Genomic DNA, 19173 nt, shown 5'->3' with positions numbered 1-19173 from the left:
AAAAGAAAATTGAGAACTCTAAATAAATTGTAAATGAATAAACTTCATTGCGAATCATATTTTGAGGAATTTATCCCTAATAAATATATACAGTACTTTATATTTACATTCACCAAATGGGCCTTAAGTACAAATTTGAATCTAGCTTATGTTCATGTAGCTTGTCAGTTGAATTTTGTTGTCTTTTCGAGTACGAAATACGTTCTTCTATCAAAAACATACTTTTTGTCTTACAATCAAATCATCTTTATTACCAGGAAATTCTTCTAACAGGTAGTATATGCGGTATGCGAAAACCACTTACCGTTAGCATCCAGCGGTATAACATCCTTTGCATTTAGGACTAGATAGAAAAAAAGATAACGCAAACTAGAGAAAAGACATAATGATCTTACTAACTATTCTTACTTGGAATCAATGACAAACATTTCATGCATTAGATGTACAAATAAACGAAAAGTACGTTCAGCAGGGACTAAATATATTTTTTATAAAATATCCCGAATTGTATATAATGCATTAGTTAAAAGGAATTAATAAAAGCAAAACCAATCAACGGATTTTCATTATTCATATTTATTTCGTTAAGACTGCTGTTTGACTGAAATAGGTAGACATTTCTTTATATAATATTAGATATCTTTCCTCGAACATATTCAAAGTATCTGGACCCTTTGGAATTGTGATAGTGACTGTAAAAATGAATTATAACATAGGTTAAAGGTAATTGAACTTTGTTATCCTTAATGGTTTTCACGTCTATATCCGGTAATAACATACCCTCCACTAGCAGTGACTGTGAGTCCTGTCTGTAACACATCCTCACGTTGAGTATGCCGTATTCCTTACTAGTCCGTGCTTTCTGTAGAGATAAACAATTATCATCTTCAGTATCAAACGGTTTTTAGTCAAATGACTACCGTATACGTAGTGCGCAGTGACTTAACCAACATCATATTGTTTTAACACACTGTCAATGCTTTATCTCCCATTGTACGAGATGAATGTAACACACAGGTGATACCACCTTTGAACTTTGGTAATAGATACGGTATGCGAAAAATGAATTACACTGCATCATAAAGCTGTTTCGTCTTTCTAGGACTCACTACATCATACAGCTGTTTCGTCCTTCTAGGACTTACTGCATCATACAGCTGTTCCGTCCTTCTAGGACTCGTTCGTGATGCTAGGGGCCCAATCGTTTGGAAATCCAAATTGGGCTAAACTACTGTAGAAACAGAAGACAACGTGCATACACACCCTTACTTTGATGAATTTCAAAAATTAGAGAGGTACTAGTTTATTTCAAACTAAATAATTAGCAAAGTGTTTATATTCTGAACCATGCAACCACTCAGAACATACTCAAACGTATCCAGTAGCATAAGACCATGCTATATATTTTATTTTGGAAAAAAATGGCGTGTACCTGTTGCTGTAATTTCTCTTCATAGAATACCTCTATCAACGGGAATGTGTTGCGTTTTTGCAGATCAAGCATTCCTTTCAGCTCCTGAAACATATTTGGTATTGTTATTTATGTCAAACAATATTGAAATAGTTCAGATTCTGAATGTTCACAATAATCTGTCTACTGCTATATACAGCATAAACATCACCGACATTATTGAAACTATGCACTGTAAATAACGGTTCAACATGATGAACCATATGTATCACTTATTATTGCTGGTGCTTATTTTACACGATTCTGACAGAAACTAAAATTTGATTTGTAAATTTTCATAATTTAATGGGGTCGAATACTAACTTTCCGGACCAACAATACCAATTGAATTGTTTTCATTAATTACCTTGTATTGTTCAGATTGTATTTTTTGTATTTGTAAGCCTTTTTCGTTTGCATGGAAAAAGTCGACTAGTAATTCTAAGGCGTCGTACATCCTTTTATACATGATTGGTTGTCTCTGAAACGAAAGAAAATATGTTTTGAAAAACATAAAAAAAATCAAAAAAAAATAATTTCATGAAATAATTTCAAAATAAAATAAAGAAACAAATATATGCTTGTAGCGTTTAATTTGATATCAATCAAATAGCAAATAGCTTTTCAGAAATTAAAACAAAAAACAGTTTTATAAGTAATATTGAACTAATTCGTAATGTAAACGTATCATAGTTATCTCCCTTGGATTACTGAACTGAGGCGTTTTATTACTTTAACACATGATCGTAGCATTGATAAATCGCTTTTGGAGCGTGTTTGTAAATATATTTACCGGTTCTTCTTTCAAAATTGTATCCTTGAATTCCGCCAAGACTTCTACCCAGAGTGACAACAAAATTCGGTCAAAGTTTGTCTTGAGCAGATTCTTATTCATGGTCAGTAGGTTGCTATCAAGATAAGTGAGCAAGTCCCCAATAGCCTGGAAAAAAATTCATGTAGTCGCATTTATAAGGTAAGTAATATGAGAAAGATGTACTGGATAAAAGAAACGTTAGATTTTTTTTTTATATTTAGAAATATAAAAACATTCCCATATCAGAAGGAAAGACTGACGTCATGACCATAAATAGTAAGCCTACAAAAGCCGACTGTCAGTTTCGTGCAAACGATCTTACGTTGTTGATATTAACGGCCTAACATTTTCGACACAGGGGGCAAATCAGGAGATTCATGAATGGCACAGGTATAAACCGCCACATCTCTAGTAATGCCTTGCGTAGTTCGTCAGTTGCTTCCGTTTAATGTCGTCGCCCTCTCATCATTCAGTCTAACAGATCCTAGAAAGGCTGAATCGGTTAGAGAACATTATGAAAGAGCAAGCCATAGTAAAACATCGAATTTGTTCTGGCGTAAGAAACGTCAATGCTCACACGAGTGACGTATTGTCGGATGTTATCCTGCTGAAACGCAACGCTGTACCCTCTCCTGAACGATATCACTGGTGCAATGATAATCTAAATTGTGTACAGTTATGTGCTTATTATTGTCTAGTGGTTCCTGCAATGACAACATGCACCGTCTGAGTATTGACCGCTGGACCATTCATAGGGTCTCCGCCATGAGTCATGAAGACTCTAATTGTAAATTACGTAAAGACTATTGGTCCTTTATATGGCCTTCTAGCACAGCGTTATATCTCGGCTTAACGGCATCAGATAAACAGTGAACTGATTGGGCGTATATTTGGTATAGTAGCTACAAGAAGGAGTTTTCCAAGAGATTTCCTAAATGACGTAACCAGATATGCATATCATTCCTCGCCGCCGTGTTGTGTGAAATAGGTTGGAATTATATTTATTGGAAATCCAAACTGTCAAACAACATTTTGTTGTGTAGCACCGAGCTGTAAATATTCTCATATCACTCCACTTGCTCATATTGTCGAGTGGGAGCAACTCGATTTGATAAATGACACGTGTTATCTTTAATGAAAACACGTGCTCTCGCGAGATGTAATCGTTGCATTGGCTGCAACTGCGTTGTTTTCTACCAAAGCTTTACAATGAGTACTTACGTCGTCAGCAGGGACAGACTCTGGTGCCCAGTTCAAGTGGAACACATCTTTCTTTATATCAGGTCTCATCTGTTTAATATGACAAAAAATGTACATAAAAATGTATTAGTCCGACAAAAATATAGTTATCATTTTACTCATTATCCTCCCTTCAGGATTTCCAAATGATAAAAAATATATCAATATGCTATATATTACATATGGAAACAGATGGTTTATTAATACGCATTATTCTCATATTTAAATTTAGGTCTAACTTATCCTTTTTATCAATATGCTTAGTGTGGTATAAATGATTATGAAATAAATATTCAGAGATGGATTCTTGAGCCGATGCATGAAAAACACCCGAGAACACCACTCTAATTTTTCGTACATAGAGACACCTCCCCTTAAATACGTTTTGGATATGACTAGCGCAACAGAGTTGGTCAGGGTACTATAGCAGACTAAAGAGCTATCACGGGCTTGAATCTGGGTCTGGCCCTAGTACTTGTATCTTATCTCAATGTTTTTGTGGTTTTCAATTGAATTGCCATTACCAACACAGATGAACTTTCATTGCCACATTCAGAACACTGCTGTTGTGTTACGGTATTTGTTCCTCATTTCATCTTTATTGGGTTTTTTAGCTCACCTGGCACGAAGTGCCAAGTGAGCTTATGCCGTGGTGCGGCGTCCGTCGTCCGTCGTCCGTCGTCTGTCGTCCGTCGTCCGGCGTCAATATTTTACTTTAAACGACTTCTTCTTACTAACCAAAAGGCCTAAGGTGATGATATTTGGCCAGAAGCAAACTGGGATGAAGGGCTACAAAGTTTGTTAAAATTAATGACGTTCAGCCATTTCAAGGTCACAGGGGTCAAATATGTGAAAAACTTTAAACATCTTCTTCTCGATAACCAAAATGCCCAGGGTTATGATATTTGGCCAGTAGCATGCTTGGGTTAAGGGCTACAACGTTTGTTCAAATAAATGACCTTCAATTATATTCAAGGTCACAGGGGTCAATTGTCTTAAAAAACCTTTAAACAACTTCTTCTGAATAACCAAAATGCCAAGGGTGATGATATTTGGCCAGTAGCATGCTGAGATGAAGGGCTACAAAGTTTGTTCAAATGAATGACCTTCACCCATATTCAAGGTCACAGGGGTCAAATATGTTAAAAACTTTAAACAACTTCTTCTAAACTTATGTACATAAGTGTGGTTTATGAACTAAGACAAGTCTACCATTTCACACGCAGGCGCAAAGGCAGTTAGGTCAGCTATGGTCAGTTTCAGCCACGTGACACAGTGGTCAAGTACAGTCAGTGATTGGTCAGTTCAGTCACGTGACTCAGTCTTTCTTTGGGTCAGTTTCAGCAGCTGTTTGCAGTAGATTTGTGTGTCTGATTATTTCGTGATTTTTCATTTATTACCTTTCGTGTGCATGAACACATTCTGTAGGAGATATAAGAAATAACTTTTGACTTGGGACGTATGTTTTAAGTGTGGAATATAATAGTTAACAGGTGACACGGAGTTATTTTGGACAGCAGGTTTTGCATCCCGCTCGGAAGCATTCCGCAATGGCGGGAAGAGGTCGAGGAAAACGTCCTTCCAATGACCAAAGTATTCCAGGATACGACATGCATAACCCATCAAATTGGACAGTCGGTATGCTGAGAGAGAAATTGCTAGAACTGGGCTTTTGGACACCTGTTTCAATGTCTAAAGCCACTCTGCGGACACTGTACGTCGAGAACGCTAAGCGTCACCAGCCCACGGAACAGGCCGTGGTTTCACCAACGTCGACAAATAGGCCTACACTCGTTGCACGTAGAGGAAGATCGCGTGTAGATAATGTGTCAATCGAAAATGTGGATTCCGTGTTAGATGAAGAAACTGAAAGTGCATCACAGTCACGTTCAGAAGTTATTAATAGTGGGGCGGAAGTTGGGGCTGTGCGCGCAGCAGTGACGAACAATATGGCGGCGCCCATGTCGCAGAATGACACATTACAACAGTTACAAACAACAATCAACCTACTCCTTCAGAGGGAGCTGAACAGGTCCTCCCAAGCTAGCACGTCAAATCAGCAGCCTCCTACAGAGAGGAACGCGCTAGAGGAGGCCATGGCGAAACTTAATGACACGCCAGGGAGTTCGACATCAAGTGACATGACAGGTGCGTACCCTTTCTATTCTTGTGACGGCGTATCACCAGACCGTTTGCCACCCCTTGATATCGTGTCGGATACGACCCACAAACAAATCGTTTAGGGGAGAGATGCTAATTTGGCAGCATTGCTGATCCCTGAGTACGAAACCGCAAAGGAACGTATCGTGCACACGGAAGGTGTACAGTTTAGCATAAAAACTCCGACAGACCCCAGATTAAGCAAGTGCCTCACCATCAGCGAATTCATAACGGCCTTTTGCAAATATAAACGTATTATGTGCGCAAGACATCCAAACAGGCGCGATGAGTTGGACAGATATGAGGCCAACATCATAAAAATTCACAACCTTTATGGTTCGAAATTCTATGAATACCATAAACTGTTTTCGGCCAGAAGTTCATATGCCTTGCATCACCTAAAATCAAAAGTGAACTGGGCGTTGAAAGACAATAACTTGTTAAGCATGCTCATGGCAGGGGCAAAAACATATGCATGTACTTGTGGGTCCAGTAACCACACACCAGCCTTTTGTCCCGCTCTACTTGAGTCTCACATTGCTCAACCAAAACGGACACATTACACTCAGTCAAACTTTCTACATCATGATACGCCGCATGTTCCCAAGCCATTCTTGTCGAGAGGAAATCAACAAAACTTTGGCCAGCCATCCAGTGATCGTTATGGTAGGTCAAGAGTAACCGTGGAGGGGATGGAGCTATGCAACAACTACAACAATGGCAAATGTAACAGAACTCAGTGCATCTTTGCCCATGCTTGTAAAGTGTGCAAGAATGGTAGCCATCCAGCAGTAACATGTCCATATAAACAAAAATGACTAAATGCTAAAGACATAGATTGGCAAGCCTCAACACCTGTTAATGTTAGACATCTCAGACTAGAGTTGAGCAACCATCCGGATGGGAACTTTGTGGAATATCTATGTACAGGATTAGAGCAGGGTTTCGACACTATGGTTAAGACGGATATAGATCTACAACTAAAGAATGTAAAAATCTTAACTCTGCAAGGAAAGAAGCAAACGCAGTCACAGACCTAATAGAGAAAGAAGTTGAGTAGGGATTTTTAGCGGGACCTTTTCGACAGCTTCCATTCGAACAGTATAGAGTGAGTCCGATCGGATTGGCTACAGGGAAGTACTCTGGTAAGAAAAGACTAATAGTAGATCTGTCTGCACCACATGAGGACAAATACAATCCTAGTGTGAATAGCATGATAGAGAAAGAGGAATGCTCCCTTAGTTATGTCAGGGTAGAGGATGCGGTCAACCTCATTCAGGACATCGGTACTAAGGCAACAATGTGTAAGACTGACATAACAGACGCATTCAAGCTGATTCCAATACACCCCTCTCAGTGGCACCTCTTCTGTGTTAAATGGGAAGAATTGTATTACTTTTACAAACGTTTAGCTTTTGGTTGTCGGTCGAGCCCGAAGATATTCGACACTCTGTCTACAGCAGTGTGTTGGATAGCAGAGAAGAACTATCAAATAGGAAACATTTTACACCTATTGGACGATTTCATAACAATTAACCCGAAATCTGTAGTGGGTAACAACACTATGATGACACTCAAACATATATTCAACGTCTTGAATATTCCCCTGGCAGTACACAAAACAGAAGGCCCTAGCTGTGTTATAGAGTACCTCGGCATAGTGTTAGATTCAAATCGAATGGAAGCGAGATTACCTAAAAACAAACTGGAGAGATTGGTAGAAATGATTATGGAATTTCAAGGTAGGAAATCACTCACAAAACTGGAGCTATTACAACTACTAGGGCACCTTAACTATGCATCGCGGGTGATTCCAATAGGAAAGTCCTTCATTTCCTATTTGATAGCTTTGTCTACAAAAGTTTCATCCATGAGACATCACATCAAGCTGAACCATGACTGTCGAGAAGATCTTAAAATGTGGATATTCTTCTTACAATATTGGAACGGGGTCTCTATATTTCGCAATAAAGCCTTATCACAAGCACCGGATATGGAGTTATATACAGATGCATCTAAAACGATAGAATATGGGGGTTACTTCATGGGAAAGTGGTTCTCGGAAGCATGGCCAGATGCATTGACATCAAAAGACATCAATGGTGAACTTTCAATCGCATTCAAGGAACTATACCCAATTGTAGTAGCGTGTATACTTTGGGGTCATCTGTGGGAAAGGAAACAGGTACTATTCTGGTGTGATAATGAAGGAACAGTTGAAATCTTGAATAAAGGTAGATCTAAAGCTTTGAACATGATGCCTTTAATGAGGAGATTAACGTTATGTGCAGCACAACACCACTTCACAGTGTTGGCAAAATTCGTGCCAGGAGTTCAAAAATCAAATAGCTGATGCCTTGTCTCGTTTGCAGGTGAAACGCTTCCGGAAGCTAGCTCAAAAAGCAGATTTGACACCACACCAAGTTCCCTTGGTGGAGGCAGTGTTCTGGACCACCACAGTGTAGCTCATGGTGTGTGGAGAACATCTGTGGCACCCAGAACTAAGACAGCATATGAGACCGGTTTCAGAACCTACATCAGCTTCCTCCTCCTACAGGGTGTCATAGCAGTGTTAAAACCTCACCAGGCGCCTCCAGTAAGTGAGAACCTTCTCGTGTTATTCGTAGCGTACTGTTATCAGTACTTGCAATTGAGTTACCACACTATCAAGTTATACATCTGTGGTGTTAATGAATGACCTTCAATTATATTCAAGGTCATAGGGGTCAATTGTCTTGAAAAACCTTTAAACAACTTCTTCTGAATAACCAAAATGCCCAGGGTGATGATATTTGGCCAGTAGCATGCTGACATGAAGGGCTACAAAGTTTATTCAAATGAATGACCTTCACCCATATTCAAGGTCACAGGAGTCAAATATGTTAAACAATTTAAACCACTTCTCCTCAATAACCAAAATGCCCAGGGTGATGATATTTGGCCAGTAGCATGCTGAGATGAAGGGCTACAAAGTTTGTTCAAATGAATGACCTTCACCCATATTCAAGGTCACAGGGGTCAAATATGTTAAAAACTTTAAACAACTTCTTCTGAATAACCAAAATGCCCAGGGTGATGATATTTAGTCAGTAGCATACTAGGATCAAGGGCTACCAAGTTTGTTTAAATGTATGACCTTGAATCATATTCAAGGTCACAAGGAGCAAATATGTTCAAAATATTTAAACAACTTGTTCTGAATAACCAAAAGGCTCAGGATGTTGATATTTAGTCAGTAGCATGCTGGGATCAAGGACTACTATGTTTGTTAAAGTGAATGACTTTGACTTATATTCAAGGTCACAGGGGTCAAATTTGTTTAAAATCTTTAATCGACCTCTTCTGAATAACCATGGGTCCCAGGATGTTGATACTTTGCAAGTTGCATCCTGAGATGAAAGGCTATAAAATTTGTTCAACATAATGACTTTGTTCGACTTTCAATCACAGGGGTGAAATGTTTAAAAAAAAATAACAGGTTCTTTTGAATGAATTTTAATCATAAATACTGATATTTTATTTTGCCTGTAGCTTTTTTTTAGATCACTTTTAAGGTTACAAGTGTGAGATTTATACCAGGTGAGCGATGCAGCCCCATTGGGCCTCTTGTTTTATAAAAAGTTTATCAAGCGACGATTTTCTTTTCAAAAACGATTTCCAGTGCATAGTTTCAATGTTTGGCAGTGGTATAGGTATCCTTAAAGGATGACGAGAACGAGCAATGAATGTATGAAGTGTATGGAAATGATGATATAGATTCCCACCACTAGTATTACCTTATCCGCCACTCTATCCACCACTGTCTTGATTTTCTTCACCATGCATTCGTCTGCCTCCTTGACGATCGTGTTTAGGTTGAACTTGTAGCCTTTTCCTGTACCGTTGTTCGACTCAACAGCTCGCTGTATGTCAGAGAACCTCAACATCTCCGGGAGAGGCTTCAACGCCCGACGGACCTGTTCTATGTTGTTTATTGTAATGCATAGCTGTGGAGTGGAATGTTCAATAAGACATGATAGAGTTTTCTTCCATTTCCAATATTATTTCAAACATATTAAAATGGTAAGGGTAAGCCAATTTAATAAAATATCACTTATAAAAACATTTATCGTTAGGACATGAATATTTATCACAAATTATATGATCATATCTTACGAATGATCTATTTCAAAAATTAAAAAAAAAAAATAGAGGTAATTTATACCGAGACTTTCTTTTTAAACATAATTGAATTGGAATAGTTGAATTCTTGAAATCAATTAATAGACTTATTTACTCGAAAAGCATTATAAGTAAAAGCTGAAAACCGACAATTGCAATACAAATGTGAAACACAACAAACGTTACAGATCTAAAAACATGTTGTGTACACCTATCACAATCGTATTTTTCAAAACATTATCGTATAACGATTTCGTAACTGCGAAATTTTAACCCATGAGTAAAAATGGATGTTTTTCAGTAACATGTGTAGTGAAATTATTCCTGGTGACTTAGGGTCGAATAAAGATCTGGAACCTCTGCGTTTTTTTCTCTCTTTTAACAGATGTTGAAATCCTAGCTTGTTTTAGGTACTTTCTGGACTTTGTAAGGGCTAAGCTTAACAATGGTTGTAAATAGTGATGTCTGCCGGTGCTAAAGACTTATGAAAGTCGAGAAATAGCTCAGTTGGCCAGAGAGTTTGACTAGAATTTAAAGGGCCAAGGCTCGAGAATTCCAGTCTGACCAGTTGCATTTTGCCTCTTATTTTGCATACATAAATCCCTAATATCAAGTAACTCACCTGTTCTGTGACATCAAACTGCCCAACCTCGTCATAGTAACCTTCATCTTTTAGTTTCTGGTGTATCATATCAGCGTATGTCACCGCACCTTTGCTAATGTCCTTCAAGGAATAACGTACAACAGATTTTATCAATCTGACATTGATTCCACCATCACGTTAATTATGTTAAACCTAATAATACATATGACTGAACATGTTTCTGAATATGTATTTTCATTTTCCAGGTGAAATAACACTAACAGATTAATTGCTAAGATTTTGTTGCACATGTGAAGTTTAAAATTAATTCTGATTCTTTGCAAGAAAAGCGGTTAAGAAATGTAGTAATGTTGGTGATATTCAATTCAATTTATGCACTTTATCAAAACGACAGTCCATCCTTGAACTGTCTTTCTTCATCCCACACATCTACCAGACGTAATGCCCTTAGTCACACTCGCATAATTACTTCTCACCGAATTCGAAATGCACTAACCCCCTGAGCTATTACACGGAATGGGAAAATGTCTACCGCCTGTGTTTGGAACCCCTCGGGATAACAATCTCATATAAAAGACTAATATAACGTGAGGTAAGACTGATATTCAATCTAACATTTATAGTGTGTCTACCTACCTCTGACAGTTTCTGAACCAATGGAAAAGCATCCAGGAGGTCTGGCCAATTCAACTGCTTCCAAAACTCAGTCATCTGTATAATATCAACACCAATTGGAAATGAAATAACAAATTATTTTTCTTTTGTATCATTAAACGTTAGCTCAGTTTTAAATTACAGCAATAGCATTCAGCCTCACTTGCTGAAAATGAACATGAAGTAGAGACTTGGCCATATGGCAGCGTGTCGATGAGGTCAGCAAAACGACAATGACATCAGTCGTAAGAATCAATAAAATCACGTCGAATACTACGGAATGTGCGGAATTATCATAGAGACAAGTGTCATAGTACAATAAATGAAATATTTCTCGATGCGTATTTACATGTAAAAAGAACTATTTTAGTGCATTTTTACCTTTAAAATGAGCTGTTTTAATGTGTATTCAACTGTAAAAAGACCTGTTTTAATGCTTGTTGACATATGAAAAGAACTGTTTTAAAGTTTATTAACCTGTGAAAAGAACTATTTTAAGGTGTATTTACCTGTGAAAAGCAGCAACACACGTCGACAGCTGAAGTACTGTACTTTGTACCCTCGGTAACCTCAGCTACCTGTTATCAAAAAATAATTTCAATAAATTATTCTGTAGTCTCCTCTATATAATTATACAGTATCCCTGAAAATATTGTAGGTATATGTTCTTAAAAGTAGTTGTTGTACATGGTTTCTAATCCGTCTAGGTAGTTTGTTACACAAGACTATCTTTTTACTTTTCATTTATTACATTGATTAAAATGATTTAAATCATTAATCATCACTATGAAGAAATGCAATGTCAATCTGGTAATAGATAGTCTGCCTTGGTCAAGAGTGTTGTATAAAGGGTCCAGATAGGAGACGTTTGATTTGATGATGCCATATCAACATTTGAAACTTAATCATATCAATATCATGTTATGACAATGATTTAGAACAAATAACTTTTTTTCTCGTTGAAGGAACATTAAGGTAAGTGAGCCTTTTTATGAACATTTTGAAATTACTCCCAAAAATATTGCAGAAAAGTATTAACATATATACATATCATGACCGGTAACACTTTCGATAAGCTTCATGATTTATAATCAAAAGGTTCGATCGTGAAGATTTCGTATATAACTTTAATATTTAATTGACGGAGAAGTAACTCCTGGTTGAAATTATCAGTCTTCTTTGTTTAAGATGCAATAAAAAAAAAACGTTTGGACTCTCCTTCCTTAAGTGGCCCTTGTTGAATACATAACTCACACAAGAGACACTACGTAAATAATACGTTACATTTCAACTGTCCATAAAGAGGTTACATGATCACTGGTGACATTTTAAATAGTGGACATCAATTTTGCTTGACTGTAACCAATTTAACCGGCACTTGGAGGGTTTACATAATATATATGCACTGACCTTGTCGAGTTCCACTGCCTTCGTGATTCTCTGCAGCGATTTCTGTCTAGCAACCTCTATCCAATTTGCCGCGACAAACCGGAACCATTGGTAATATTGCACAATCTGAACATTTCTTTGATCTCTAGAATAAAATTCCAAAAATAAGAACATTACAATTTTGAAATTAAGAAATCTAGATGTGATCTGTTACGCTGTAAGTCGAATATTTTCGAGAGAGCAGGCTTATTAAACAATCCGCTGTCTTTTTCATCCACATAAATCAGTTTATTATACATTATAACTCTCCAAAGCGATCATCTTTGCTTAGAGACCACTTCTGAGCAAGCCTCCCTTGTATGGTCTCTAAAAAAATTAATCAACATTTTGATATATGATTGGAAAATGAAATTTGCACATGATTCAATACTGACTGACGTTTTAATTGAACTATTTCAAGTAAAGTATCTTTTAAAGTCACCGAGCCGCAATCTGTCGGGAAAAGTTTGGATAAAATTGCAGTAACTTAATTCTATAATTACTAAAAGTATATTGTCTTGAACAGATTTAAATTTCATTTATTTATATTTAGGTCAAGTATAAGCGTGCGAAGCTTTTTCCTGGCGGCTACGCTCACCAGAAGCAGGTTTGAGGCCATGTTTACGTTATTAGTTAGTATGCATACGAGAATTTACGAATGTCAAGAAAACAGAATCTAAAGCTTCGCAGTTCATTGAATTAGTTTCAAGACCAACTCAATGCATCACCCCATAAAACCGACCAAAGAAGGAATCAATCCTTAAATGAAATATTATCTTATTTAACATATTATGTTTCATACATCTCAAATAAGCCTTGAACTCTAGTCATTATTAAATCTTCTGCATTTGCATATTAAAGGTTATGACGTCATTCAAACTTTTCAAATTATGAGATTATTGATGAAAAAGCGATAAAGGGAGATAAAGCTACGACATATTACGAATATTTTAGATTAAACTATCATAACTTTTTTTAACGTTTTTAACATTGTTCATTTACGTTGTAACCTGTAAACAGAATGTTGTTGTTATCTCGAACATTATTGGATTAGGTTGATGAATAATTAAAGACTGTGTTTTAGGAGAGTCAGTTTAATCTCATTTGTGCAAAGTTTGAAACACAAATTAAGGTGTTTTTTTGTCAACGGGGCATTTTAGCCAAATGCCAAAAGGCAGCTAGTGCTCGGCTAGCTAACGTCCACTAAATTGGTTTATTACTGTTTTAAAGCCTGTAATAGAACAAAGGACAACTAGGCTCATAAATTATTTCATTAGTTTGTTGAAACTTGTAACCTTAGTAAAGTGTGTAACGAGACATAAGCAAAATTACTTATTTGTCAAATAATTAGACTTCTTAAGGTAATAAATATTGAGAGAAAATATGTTTATCATTTTACATTAAAAGACATTACCCGCTTGGTAAATTTTCACGAAAATTGCAGAATTCTTGCAACGCTAAGTACAGCTCAAACAAACAGGTTCCCATAATAAGGCTTGAACCTCTCGCCGACGATTCTTCCGATCGGTTTTCAACTCTGCTCAGTGTTTGTTTTAGGTCTTTATTGAAATCCTCTCCGAGCTAAAATAAAAGACAAACACTATAATGTCAAGGATACCTTCTAAAGTAATTGGTTCCTTCAAACTGTTCATCAACACGCTCATATTGCTTTTCTTGCAATATGATTACCTCCTTACTCTACTAAAACAAAACTTAATATTCCACCTCCCGTTAAATTGAGAAATGATGTTTGTCATTTATATATACAAAGATAAATTATCTTTGACGAAATTGGTTTAAAATCGTTATTTGACTATCGATGGCCCTACCTTTCCGGAGGGTCAATTTTATCAAGATACAATATACCTTAAATTGAAATTTGTAGTTTTCTTTTAACATTGCTTTATTTCATAAGCCAGCACAATCGTAACAAATGGATGATGTCAAAAGAATAAGAAAACAAAGTAAAAGCTTTTATTAATTCCTGTTACCAAATTTTATCTGTTGTGCAGATATCCTAGAAAATATAAAATGAATGTCTCCTTGATGCAATCATTTACAATAATTACATGTTTAATGCCTAAATTCGTACGGAGTAAGTGGTTTTAATGAAAGACATTTTCAAATCAAAAGTACAATGTGAGTTATGTTGGTATGCAACAGGTTATTTTTAAATAACTTGTCCTCTTACACATAAAGAACGTTCCATTTTGATACTAAGGTATGACTTATTTTTATTAATATACATTATCAAACAGATAATGAGTGATTTATATCTTTCCATTGAATTACATAATTACAATCAATGTTTTAAAGAGGTGAAGCAGTTCAGAAAGCAAATAGTTGAGTTATTTACAGAAAATGTAAAAATAGTTGATATAACTCATGAATTCAGAAATAACAATTGATAGAACGCATTAGAGTGTTGTCACCAATAAAGCTTTAAACATATTTAGCAAGCACAGAGAGACAATAAAATGTGAAAGATTATGCAAGTATATGTGCACGATTTTGGAGGTAAAAAAGTAGTAAATTTGTAGTAAACAATACTGATCGAAAGTGGAAGACGCTAATGAATTTAAATACATATATAATGAAGAAAATATCTATCTGTAGTACAATAATATATAGTTTAGTTAATATTCACAAATCTGCAAATGTAACCCGACAAGGGCTGAAAGAAGGAGGTTTCTGAAATGGCATAATATAGCAAAGCAGGAAGGTGAATAGAACCAGATCATCGGGCTATTCTAAATGCCATTTAGCTTATTTGTGTTATATTACTTTTGCAATTTCAATAATAATGAAATCAATAATATGTCTCATTTTTGATTATCATAATTCAATAACTTGAAAATAATTTGTCTAGTAACAGAAATCCGATATCATAAATACATCTGTAATTTCTGTTATATAAGCAATCTGCAAATAATACGCATTTCTAGCAGTATCGTCCCATTACCACACAATGGATATGCCATATGCTATGTGCTTTGAAAGTAATAAGCCTTCGCTAGTAACACAATGACGATGGTTAAGCTTCTTTTTTTTAAATACAGTTAAAAGAAATTTCATAATTTTTGCTTAGATATGTATATATATATACACTGTTGGAATTACTTCTTTGCCCCATATATATATATATAGTATCTTTAATATGAGCCTTCTCTATTCAGGAAACAGGTAAGAAAAAATCATTCTATACACTAATCAAAAGTGCAATATATAAGTTAACACACATCCAGTAACATTTGTTTGCGCACCACTTGATGTCACTAAACGTGCTGTACCGCTCAATTATTGATATCCAGTGTGACTAATCTATAATGTCCAAACTAATTCTACTTTAAAAGTGAATATTTTAGGAATGCAATACAATAAAAAAGCTTAAAAACATTAGCGTAAGGTTCATGCACAGACCTCTTCCTGTAGGTCTTTGAATACATCAGTTGACAGCTGTGGAACAAGACAATAACAGCTAATTGTTATATATCATTTCAATCTCGTTAATTCATAATGTCATTCTTAGTCATCCCAGAATCTTGCTTTTCGCTTTTAATTATCTTCTTGGAATTTAAATGGTAATGTCAAATGTTTATTTTTTGTTTCAAACACCAGCCTGTTCGGATTAAAGAGGTTCCAAAACATTAATAACAGAAGACAAAACTCACAACAATTAACAATATAGCGACATTCGCTCTGTATCTATTTATTGGTTAAATAATGACTATTAAAGGCGCAACATAGCTTATGTCATAAAACACAGCGCACTCGCCAACTAATCAAATACTTTTTTTAATCATTGTTTTACTTCACGTTAAAATATTCAAATATATTTACGAAAGCAACTTTTCATATCGACGTGGATTGAAAAAATAGGATAACAGTGCAAATATATGTTATGGTACGCTGTGTTTTAGGACTATAGATTAATTATCAAAAGATTTAGTATTGGAATCTAAAATAACGTAAGAAATACAGACAAATACAGATATACACATATTCAAACTGGGAACAACTACCAACATTTACAAGTCAAATGAATGTTTTGAACGTTTATTTCCCTATTTCACTGGTAGGGCAGGTCAGGCTATATTTGTAATTGTTGGTTTAAAAAGAAGATATATTTTACAACTGTACAGCGGAACCCTTATCAACGAAATTCACACACAGTCCACGAACAAACTTATATGTCCATGCATCGGCAGCAAGCATGTTGACACAGAATCAAAACAGCACAGAGCAGTATGATCGGACGTTCAAAAATCAAACAAACAGAACACAAATGAAATCTGTTCAATGGTTTCTAAACGCATTTATTGCTTGGATTCAAGGGAAAGAAGTGGATATTATTCGTTCTAAATTTCATAATTTTTGCAATAATATATTTGAACATTAAAAAGTATTATAAACTGATCAGTTCAAAAAGTGTCTCCTGTTATTATTTGTCGTTATGGCAGGTTATAGTGTGATGCTATTATTATCTGGATCAAACATAATTGAATACTTTCAGAAATGTCGTTGCTTAAAATTCACAAAACGATGATATCTAGACATTATCGTACGTTTATGAGGTACTTATCACGCTGTCACATCCTGAGTAAGATGGAAATACTGATAGTACGCTTGCACTCTCTGATATGAATTACACAAAATTAAATTACTTAAACATAACCTTTTGAGTAGATAGATTTAATAACGGTTATTATATGAGTATTATTTTATTTCATGGAACAGAAAACTGTTAAAGTTTAAAAACAAAAAGAAATACCGTTTTAACACCAAAGGATTCAGGCTTTCGATTTATCAGAACAAAAGGGCGTTATATATACATTGTATCACTATATCCTACTGACATCAACATGCATGGTGGAAGCGAGACTTACCCATTTCTCCAGCTGGCGATATGTGGTGGCGCAGTAGTGTACTTTGAAAATTCTGAAAATCATCAATCATTCAGATCTTTTTAAATTGATATTGATATACATGTAAACAACAACTTCAAAAGAAAATAACATAAATTCCAATTCATGTTTATGTATATGAAATGTATGAAATGATTCAATGCGCTATAACAGGTCAAAGTCATACCTCTGCCAAAGTGATGAATAAACTCAAGAGAGGTCAGTAATTGTATTACTTGAAATACGTCAGAAGTAACATCAACTAATCAGATATCTTAATGTTACAATTTCCAGGGGTTTGACAAATCTATCTTGAATACTTAAGTAATATCTACTAAATAAAACAGCCTCTATGATGGGTTTTTGCATAAAGCGAACATTATATAATTCCAAGAAAACCAATCTTCTAATGATTAGTCATACGTGTTACAAAAGATAAGGTTTAATGGGCAGTGACATGTTGTTGTTGTGACGACAGTAGGTAATTAGACATAGAGAATAGATTAACACAGATACCATTCCACCGTTCCTTTCAACAGCAATGGACAAATACCCTCATGTAACACACAAAGTGTCCAAAAGGCATTATTTCAAAAGTAATGGACATATGCAATGTACCGTTAATGGTGTAATCATTGATAGGCGCTGCTCTCTCTCATTACATATAAATGGCAAACTAGACCTATTTGAGAAAAGCAGCGGCTGAAACTCGATAAATGTTTACATTCATTGAAAGCAGGAATACACGCAAAGTTTCCCTCAATAATAAATCCAGAAACAAGACTGTCTATAATATTATATTCGAAAAAATTGCATTGAAATAAAATACGGCGATAAAACCTTATGATATATATCTATTATAAATCATGAACAATACCATTTCCGGATATCCAGACTGGCTTGGTTTTATTATTACTGACTTATGTTACCATACTATATTTTCTAATGTAATAACATCATTTTAGTTAAGAAGGAACGTGAAACAGAAAGGACATTTTAATGGTCATGATTATACTACATACTTAAAATACCCATTTACATTTACTCAGCCTTTACTGGTCTACTGGATTACCGAATGAAAGCATCAGTTGTCATGGGAACCGTGTATTTAAAAGACAAGAAGCCAAAGGTACCCGTATGGATTACTTGTTATTCAATATTCCCTCAAGTTCATTAGCTCTTCCCTTTCAACACTGCTACCATCTTTATACATGCCTTCTGGGTAGACTAAGAAATCAGCTAGTTGGCACATGAGAGGTTAAAATAGTTTATGCAGTCAGGTTTCAGAACGCCATCTTGTATTTTGAATCCATTCAAAAAAGTCTATTACTTTGTCAAGTTTGGTTATAATTATCCTCGTGAAACTAGAGAAAATATGTCGAAACTAATAAAAGGACAGGTCTTTTGAACATCTTTTGCTCCTTTCTACGATATGATTATATGGTTGAAATTACCAAGTGGAAAAACGTTTTGTCTCCATCTTTATTTTTCCTCCTAGTGCAATCCCTCTGTCAAAGGGGGGTCACTACTTTCATGTTTCCCTTAGTCCAAGAATGATTCATACCAAAGTGTCGCAAGGGGAAGCCATATCCTTTTATACGAACTTGAATCCTCATAGATACGCTATCTCAAATCTAATCCCAAATAACTGCATCCATTCTGAGCTGGTAATCTTTAAAATCCAACTTTTACGGCTTACAACGGATTGGGGAACGGACGGCGGACGCCGAATCACGGCGTACTGTCACTGGTTATTTCG

The 19173-nt window shown here is 35.7% G+C and overlaps 1 protein-coding gene across 3 annotated transcripts in view; it reads right to left on the bottom strand.

Moving 5' to 3' along the window:
* The window catches only part of LOC110456768 (BAI1-associated protein 3-like), a 184232-nt gene that overhangs the window by 5220 nt on the left and 159839 nt on the right, over positions 1–19173 (bottom strand). For 2 of the 3 annotated variants that reach the window (XM_021507719.1, XM_021507721.1), the window contains 14 exons: positions 17397–17448; positions 15931–15966; positions 13925–14091; positions 12493–12616; positions 11592–11660; positions 11065–11139; positions 10447–10548; positions 9440–9649; positions 3486–3554; positions 2244–2390; positions 1818–1931; positions 1433–1516; positions 781–862; positions 305–343 (listed from right to left, as the gene is read on the bottom strand). In XM_021507719.1, the coding sequence (XP_021363394.1) occupies positions 305–343; positions 781–862; positions 1433–1516; positions 1818–1931; positions 2244–2390; positions 3486–3554; positions 9440–9649; positions 10447–10548; positions 11065–11139; positions 11592–11660; positions 12493–12616; positions 13925–14091; positions 15931–15966; positions 17397–17448 (1370 nt within the window). The remainder of the gene's footprint in view (positions 1–304; positions 344–780; positions 863–1432; positions 1517–1817; positions 1932–2243; positions 2391–3485; positions 3555–9439; positions 9650–10446; positions 10549–11064; positions 11140–11591; positions 11661–12492; positions 12617–13924; positions 14092–15930; positions 15967–17396; positions 17449–19173) is intronic. The other variant, XM_021507720.1, reaches the window with a different exon arrangement.

This window comes from Mizuhopecten yessoensis, unplaced genomic scaffold (genome assembly GCF_002113885.1).
Source record: "Mizuhopecten yessoensis strain PY_sf001 unplaced genomic scaffold, ASM211388v2 scaffold8841, whole genome shotgun sequence".
Taxonomy (NCBI): Eukaryota; Metazoa; Mollusca; class Bivalvia; order Pectinida; family Pectinidae; genus Mizuhopecten; species Mizuhopecten yessoensis.
The sequence above is the reverse complement of the archived record's forward strand: the minus strand, read 5'-3'. Positions and strand labels throughout refer to the sequence as shown.